Here is a 9100-nt window from a genome sequence, read left to right on the forward strand (position 1 = left end):
AGAGGCGAGATGAAGAGTTTTTTTTACGCAGTGCATTATTATGATCTGGAATGCACTGCCTGAGAGGGTGGTGGAAGCAGATTCAATAGTAACTTTCAAAAGGTTAGTGGATAAATACTTGAAGGGGAAAAATTTGCAGGGCTATGGGGAGTGCGACTAATTGGATAGCTCTTTCAAAGAGCCGGCACAGGAACGATGGGCCAAATGGACTCCTTCTGTGCTGTATCATTCTATAATTCAATGATTAATATGACTATCTAAGAACATAAGAAGTGGAAGCAGGAGTAGTCCATATGGCCCCACAAGCCTGCTCCGCCATTCAATCAGATCATGGCTGATCTTCAACCTCAACTCCACTTTCCCGCCCGATCCCCATCTCCCTTGATTCCCCTAGAGTCCAAAAATCTATCCATATCAGCCTTGAATATATTCAATGACTCAGTATCCACAGCCCTCCGGGGTAGAGAATTCCTAAGATTCGCAATCCTCTGCGTGAAGAAATTCCTCCTCATCTCAGTCCTGAACGGCCGACCCAGTCACCTGCGATTATGCCCTCTAGTTCTAGACTCTCTAGCCAGGGGAAACAATCTCTCAGCATCTACCCTGTCAAGCCCCCTCAGAATCTTATACGATTCAATGAGAACATCTCTCATTCTTCTAAACTCCAGAGAGTATAGGCCCATTCTACTCAACCTCTCTTCATAGGACAACCCTCTCATCCCAGGAATTAATCTAGTGAGTCATCGTTGCACCGCCTCCAAGGCAAGTATATCCTTCCTTAGATAAGGAGACCAAAACTGTACGTAGTACTCCAGGTGAGGTCTCACTAATGCCCTGTACAACTGTAATAAGACTTCCTTACTCTATACTCCAACCCCCTTGCAATAAAGGCCAACATGCCATTTGCCTTCCTAATTGCTTTCTGTACCTGCATAGGTAACTTCTTGTGTTTCTTGTACGAGGACACCCAAGTCTCTGGACACCAACATTAATAATTTCTCACCATTTAAAAAATATTCGTTTTTTCTATTCTTCCTACCAAAGTGAATAACCTTACATTTCCCCACCTTCTTGCCCACTCACTTAACCTGTTTATATCCCATTGCAGACTCTTTCTGTCCTCCTCACAGCTTACTTTCCCACCTAGCTTTGTATCATCAGCAAACTTGGATACATTACTTCATCTAAGTCATTAATATCGATTGTAAGCAGCTGAGGTCCAAGCACTGCTCCTCGCCGCACCCCACTAGTTACAGCCTGCCAATCTGACAGTGACCCGTTTATCCCTACTCTCTCTTTTCTATCCATGCTAATATATTATCCTTTACCTTGTGTAACAACTTTTTATGTGGTACCTTATCGAATGCCTTTTGAAAATCCAAATATACATCCACTGATTCCCCTTTATCTACCCTGCTAGTTACACCCTCAAAAAACTCTAATAAATTTGTCAAACACGATTTCCCTTTCATAAAACTATCATAAAACCATATTGACTCTTAGAACATCATATCTAAGTGCCCTGCTACCACTTCCTTAATAATGGATTCCAGCATTTTCCTGACGACCGATTTTCCTGATGACCGATTTTCAGGCTAACTGGCCTATAGTTCCCTGTTTTTTCTCTCCGTCCCTTCTTGAATAGCGGGATAACATTTGCTACCCTCCAAACCACTGGGATCATTCCAGAATCTAGAGAATTTTGGAAGATCATAACCGATGCATCCACTATTTCTGCAGCCACCTCGTTTAGAACCCTCGGATGTAGGCCATTAGGTCCAGGGGATTTGTTGGCTTGTAGTCACATTAGCTTGTCCTGTACTTTTTCTCTAGTGATATTGATTGTTTTAAGTTCCTCACTCTCATTTACCCCTTGGTTCCCCACTATTTTTGTACTAAATATTTGTTTAACGCATCTGCCATTTCCTGATTCCCCATTATAATTTCTCCTGTCTCAGCCTCTAAGGGACCAATGTTTATTTTTGCTACTCTCTTCCTTTTTACATACTTGTAGAAGCTCTTACAATCCGTTTTTATATTTCTTGCTAGTTTACTTTCATATTCTATTTTCTCCCTTATCATCAATTTTTTGGTTGTCCTTTGTTGGTTTCTGAAACTCTCCCAATCCCCGGGCTTACTACTTTTCTTGGCAACATTATAGGCCTCTTCTTTCAATCTAACACTCTCCTCAACTTCTTTAGTTAGCCACGGATGGATTACTCTTCCTGTGGAGTTTTTATTTCTCAATGTGAGAAATCTGATTGAGAACATTATTGATCCAAACAGTTACCCATGTCGGAACGCGCACCATTAAGTTTTCTAACTGAGAAGAATAAAGCTAAAATGAACTACCGTTTCTTTTTAGGTAACACTCCACAGGAAGATTTTGCAACACTTCCATCTCATTTAGGCCTCGTTCCTCTTTAAATGCAAGTGCCAATGAACAAACAATGGAGGAACATGTCAGCCTGTACTGCACTACCAGTAACACAGCTGGTCCCCTGCCATTTTTGCAAGCTTTCCCACTCTAGCACAGTCAGGAGGAACCACAGAAGAAAGGAATTTCCTCTGAGATCACTACTGAGCACCTGACCAGCATTGTACAAGATCAATTGCTAAATCAGGTCTTTTAAAAAAAAATCTATGTTTATTACGATTAAATTTGAAGGTTAAAAAACAACATTGTGTGAAATCATTGAATCTTACAGTATCTGAAGGAGGCCATTTGGCCCACTGTGCCTGTGCAGGCTCCCCCTGCTCTTTCCCCATAACCCTGCAAATGTTTCCCCTCCAAGTATTTATCCAATTCCCTTTTGAAAATTTAATATTGAATCTGCTTCCACCGCCCTTTCACGCCTTGCATCCAAGATCATAACAACTCGCTGCGGGAAAAAAACTGCCCCTCATCTCCCCTCTGGTTCTTTTGGCAATTATCTTAAATCTGTGTCCTCTGGTTACTGACGGTTTCTCCTTACTCTATCGAAACCCCATATAATTTTGAACACCTCTATTAAATCTCTCCTTAACCTTCTCTGCTCTAAAGGAGAACAATCCCAGCTTCTCTAGATATCTGCTTTGAACCTCATTCTAGTTAGTTCACGGAGAAAAGCACAGATAGGGGATGCCATTCTGCCCATCTAACTCGTCCTTCCATATGTTTCTGCTCATCACAGCAGCTGGCTACTGAGCGATTTTGGAGTTTGGGCTTCCACTTACCCTACCTAAGAGACCACTGTGAACAAGTGCTTCCTGGTATTTGCTCTCAAGTGCCCCTAACCAGTTTGAACCTGTTTGCCCTTGACCTGCAGTCATGCTTCATCTACACAAACGTACACTTGTGTGGTGGCTTTAATGTAAAAAGTGCCTGGGGGCAGTTGGAGAGGAAGAAAAATAAATAAAGCAGATAGAATCATAGAATTTTACAGCACTAAAGGAGGCCATTCAGCCCATTGTGCCTGTGCCGGCTCTTTGAAAGAGCAATCCAATTAGTCCCACTCCCTTGCTCTTTCCCTATAGTCCTGCAAATTTTCCCCTTCAAGTATTTATCCAATTCTGTTTTGAAAGTTATTATTGAACCTGTTTCCACCGCTCTCTCAGGCAGTGCGTTCCAGATCATAACAACTCTCTGCGTAAATTGTTTTTTTGAACTTATAGGGGCGAAGTGGTTCTATACCAGGGAACTGGCTGGGATGAGAGAATGTAGGTGACTGGATTGGAAGGAGGGCCTTGAAGATGGAGGTGAGGATTAATCCTGAGCGTCATTTCAGGTTAGCGAATCTGAAGCACTATTTCAAATCGCACTCAGCATTAACCTTTCCTGTTCCACTTAATATCTAACATATTTCTATAAGGTCCGTTTTCATTCACTGCCTTTCATCTACAAGGCACAAGTCAGGAGTGTGATGGAATACTCTCCACTTGCCTGGATGAGTGCAACTCCAACAACACTCAAGAAGCTCGACACCATCCAGGACAAAGCAGCCCGCTTGATTGGCACCCCTTCCACCACCCTAAACATTCACTCCCTTCACCACCGGCGCACCGTGGCTGCAGTGTGTACCATCCACAGGATGCACTGCAGCAACTCGCCAAGGCTTCTTCGACAGCACCTCCCAAACCCGCGACCTCTACCATCTAGAAGGACAAGAGCAGCAGGCACATGGGAACAACACCACCTGCACGTTCCCCTCCAAGTCACACACCATCCCGACTTGGAAATATATCGCCGTTCCTTCATCGTCGCTGGGTCAAAATCCTGGAACTCCCTTCCTAACAGCACTGTGGGAGAACCTTCACCACACGGACTGCAGCGGTTCAAGAAGGCGGCTCACCACCACCTTCTCAAGGGCAATTAGGGATGGGCTAAAAATGCCGGCCTCACCAGCGACGTCCACATCCCATGAATGAATTTTTAAAAATGAACATTACGAACTGTTTTTCATTCTCGGGATGTGGGCGTCGCTGGCAAGGCCGGCATTTATTGCCCATCTCTCATTGCTCAGAAGGTGGCTTGCTAGGCCACTTCAGAGGGCAGTTAAGAGTCAACCACGTCGGCGTGGGACTGGAGTCACGTATAAGCCAGACCGGGTAAAAACGGCAGGTTTCCTCCCTTAAAAAGGAGATTAGTGAACCAGCTCGGTTTCTTCAACAGTTTTACTTATGCCAACTTTCTATTTTCAATTTTTTTTTGAAAACTCCCACAGTGGGACTTGAACTTTCAGTCTCTGGATTACTAGTCCAGGAACAGAACCACTACACTAATGTACACCTTTCTCAAACCTTGCCTCATACCTCCCTTCTCCAAAAACAGCGATCAATCATGTACCCTTCTCTGCATTGCTTCAAAGGTTCTATGTCGATTGTCAAAGCATCTAATTTTACATTCATAGTGTGCCCTGGAGCAGCTTAATCATCTTGTTCTTATCTTTCCTCGTCATTCACTGTTAAGTAGAGTGCTCCATACACAGAAAAACAGCCATGATTTTAAATTGATTGTGTTGGGGGCCAATATAGGTCAGCGAGGACTGGGCTGATGGGCTGTCCTTGCCCCCTCTGGTCGAAGATCAGCCATGATCTGGTTGAATGGCGGAGCAGGCTCGAGGGGCCGTATGGCCTACTCCTGCTCCTATTTCTTATGTTCTTAAAAAGGTTCCCAAGAGGTGGAGGCAATAAATGCCCTGCAAGCAATAGCTACTAGCAGCTCCTATAAATTTTTGTTGGCAAGGGTATTACGGTTATGGAACTGAGGCGGGTCGATGGAGTTAAGATACAGATCAGACATGATCGCATCGAATGGCGGAACAGGCTCGAGGGGCTGAATGGCCTCCTCCTGCTCCTATCTTCCTTGATCCTAACAATATGCAATACAGCACTGAAGACATAACTTTTCTCATTCTATCTTTAAAGACCGTTACTCCGACTACATGCCCTGAACAGCAAAGGGGCTCTAGACCACTGCCCCCGTATTGCAATTCAGCTTGCTTAACTTTGCGAGTCAAATCATAATGACAAGGAGGAGCTTCTTGCCCTGGTTTTTATTTCCCTTCTTGTCACCACTAGACAGCGTCCCTGATCAGTCAGACCAGTCCTACTGCTCCAGGTTAAACAATGCAGAAGGAACCTGATCCAGTAACAAAGCAAGTCCTCCGGTCAAAACCACTTAGCTGCTTTGCCGAGCCAGGAATGTTTTTAGTGAATTTTCCATTTGGTTTGTAACTCATAAAAAACTGCACTTCATGGGCAGGAATGTCAGTGAGTGTGATTAAGCTGTTGCCCTCTTACTAATTCACCAATAGTGATCAGTTTGTGTGATTACATCTACTTTGCGTTCAGAAGCCACACACCATAGTGTTACCATAGCAAAACACCCTTTGATATATAAAAAAGGAAGCCAGTTATTGATATGCAGCCTGAAATTTACAAGCTGAAATTGACCTCAGCAGTTTGTAAGTAGCTACAATTACTTGAATGGCCCTATTTAGAGCAGTTGCCTTAAAGGAACAGGCCAAGTTAGCAGCTAAACATCACACATGCCTCCACCCATCCTATACTACCCATGGGCAATGTCACGTGATATCAGCTAGTATATTGGAAAATCTGCTGCCCGTCCTAACTCGCACCAAGTCCCCGTTTGCCCATCATCTCTGTGCTCGCTGGCCTACATTGGCTCCAACGCCTCGATTTTAAAAATTTCACCCTCGTGTTCAAATCCCGCCATGGCCTGGCCCCTCCCTACCTCTGTAACCTCCTCCAGCACCACAAGCCTCTGAGATCTCTGCGCTCCTCCATCCCCCACTCCTTTCCCTCCACAATTGGCGGCCATGCCTTCAGCTGCCCAGGCCCCTAAAGCTCTGGAATTCCCTCCCTAAACTTCTCTCTCTTCCTTTAATGCACTCCTTAAAACCTACCTCTTTGACCAAGCTTTTGGTCACCTCTCCCTAATATCTCCTTCTGTGGCTCTGTGTCAATTTTTGTACTGATAACGCCCCTGAGAAGCGCCGTGGGACATTTTACTACGTTATAAAGGCGCTATATAAATACAAACTATTGTCGCATTAGCCAAATTCCACAAGTATTGCAATATCCCTGTAATTAATGAGACAATCTCTAATTCGATCATAGCTTCTAATGGGGCTGACAATAAAAGCTAAAAACTCTGCACTGTTCCCAAACAAATTCGTTCGCAAGCAATGGTTTTGTAGCACGTGTGAATCTCATCTCAATAAACCCGGAGAGTCTAGAACCAAATCCTGCTGGGGTTGATTTCCAATACTTTTTAAAACCACTGCAGGTTTAGCATTGGGTCCCATTACCCTGTGCCAATCGCTAATGCTTAAAATTTAAAAAGAAAAGAAACCAGCCGAAGTGCAAAATACTGCTTTGGGAAATAATAGTTTCTGCTACATTAACCCTTTGGGATCAAACTTTGTGCCACGTTACTCTGCTACAGTGCTCACCATCAGGAGGGCGAATAGCCGGTAATATATAATCAATGCTTAACTTTACAAAGAAGTTTCAACGCGGTAGATTCTGTTGAACGAGGTACAATATATTCTGGCTTCCCCCCTTTCTCCCAGCACGGCCACAGCAAGAGACTTTGCTTTTTTCATTTCGGTATTCATTAAAATCAGATTTTAATAAAAGATATGAAGAATCTTTGACCCAGCCAGGATCCGATCCTCAGCTGCATCAACACGTTGGGTGGACGGGGCATGGGCACGGAATGCCCACCTGTAAATGCCCCTCCACTCACTCTCTCTCCCCCTCCCCTTGTACCTGCTGCCTCTCTGCCTGTTCAGCAAAGCCCACTCGGTATCTACAGCCCCAGTGTGAGAAGCAGTGGAGCGAACAATTGCTGCAACCCCAGGACCGGGCTTTCCCAAATCCCACTGCATGCAAATTTACTCACATTTGCCTTCTTCATAAGGGAATCTCAATAATATCTCTCTCTCTCCTTCGCAAAGATCCTGTTAACTCAATTCCGATAGTACCAGCCGCATGTTGTCCTGGATCAGTTCCCGCAGTTGCAAGGCTCGATCTCCACTTATCTCTCTCTCTCTCCCCAAATGTGTTTATATATTAAAAAACATCCAGGCAGTTTCCTTTCCCGGAATGAGCAGACACGCCTGTTTAAAGTACTTGGCGGCGCAAGGGACACTGGCATCGGGAGAGGGGGGGAAAAAAAAAATAACATGCACCAGAACCCAAAGAAGGTTTAACAGACTGGACTTTAGAAATGAGCGGCAGGGGAAATGAGCTTTCACACAAGATTGTCACCGCCTGCGCACACACCCACAGCACAGGGAGAGGAGTTTTAAAGTGATACTGGGCTCGGGTTCATTTAGGGGGGAGGGGGGTCTGCCAGTTCCCCGGTCTCTCCCGTAAGTCTTCAGTGTCCTAACAGTCTGGATCTGCTGTCCTTTTCGCGATTATTTGTTGGACTTTGAAGCTGCTTCTTCGACTGACTGACTGGTTTGGAGCGACCGAGTCACTTGGCCCTGCGCACCGAGCAGAAAGCTGAAGCAGAGAATGACCGTATTAATCAAGGACTTCCATTTATAAAGCGTCTCAGGGCGACCCAAAGTGCCATACAGACAATTAACGTGCTTTTGAAGTGTAGTCACTGTGGTAATGTAGGAAATGTACCAGCCAATTTGGGCACAGCAAGGTCCCGCAAACAGCAATGAGATAATGACCAGATAATTAGTTTTTTAGTGCTATTGGTTGAGTGATAAATATTGGCCCCAGGACACTGGGGAGAACTCTCCTGCCCTACTTTGAAATAGTGCCATGGGATATTTTACGCCCACCTGAGAGGGAAGACAGGGACCTCGGGAATCAGCCTCCGAAAAATCCCTAGTTCACCTCAGTTCCCTGTCCATGTCCCCTCTTGAAGCTCACTGCAGTACAGTTTGACAGACATTTGATGTCCTCTCATTAATCGCTCATTATTCATGTGTGAGGGTTGGCAGCTTCTCTGACTGGCATTGGAGCCATAAGACCATGAGAGATAGGAGCAGGAGCAGGCCAGAATCAACACTGTCCTCACCCATTGCCTACATGCGCACACACCAAGGGTTGCTAGATGGGCATCAGCAACGGGAATCCTGTCTGATTTTCTCTTCCCTGACCCAGGACGGCTGAGAGTATTTGTAGCCCCTCCCCCCTCCTCCTCACGAAATGAACTAACTCAGCAGAGAGTGGGGAATTGAACCTAGTCTGTATTGTCCAGATACTCGCTGGATAAACTTTCTAAACCATCAGGGGAGGGCCCTCCAAAGAAAGAACTTGCATTTATATTGGGCCTTTCACCACCTCAGGATGTCCCAAAGCGTTTCACAGCTGATGGAGTACTTTTGTGAAGTGTCGTCACTTTTGAAGTGTAATGTAGGAAACGGAGCAGCCAATTTGCGCACAGCAAGCTCCCACAAACAGCAATGTGATGATGACCAGAAAATCTGATTTAGTGATATTGGTTAAGGGATAAATATTGATCAGGACACTGCTCCCTTGCTCTTCTTCGAAACAGTGCCGTGGGATCTTATACATCCAGCTGGGAGGGAAGACGGGGCCTCGGTTTAACATCTCATCTGAAAGACGG

At 45.0% G+C, this 9100-nt stretch overlaps 1 protein-coding gene across 2 annotated transcripts in view; it reads right to left on the reverse strand.

Moving 5' to 3' along the window:
• Positions 1–7956, reverse strand: part of kitlga (kit ligand a) — a 98552-nt gene extending 90596 nt beyond the window's left edge. Inside the window, exon 1 of one of the 2 annotated variants that reach the window (XM_067999314.1) lies at positions 7409–7956. In XM_067999314.1, coding sequence (XP_067855415.1) covers positions 7409–7423 — 15 coding nt within the window. In that variant the 5' untranslated portion in view covers positions 7424–7956. The remainder of the gene's footprint in view (positions 1–7408) is intronic. The other variant, XM_067999315.1, reaches the window with a different exon arrangement.
• Positions 7957–9100: the final 1144 nt, after the last annotated feature.

The sequence above is a fragment of the Heptranchias perlo genome, chromosome 18, assembly GCF_035084215.1.
Source record: "Heptranchias perlo isolate sHepPer1 chromosome 18, sHepPer1.hap1, whole genome shotgun sequence".
In the NCBI taxonomy this organism is placed as follows: domain Eukaryota; kingdom Metazoa; phylum Chordata; class Chondrichthyes; order Hexanchiformes; family Hexanchidae; genus Heptranchias; species Heptranchias perlo.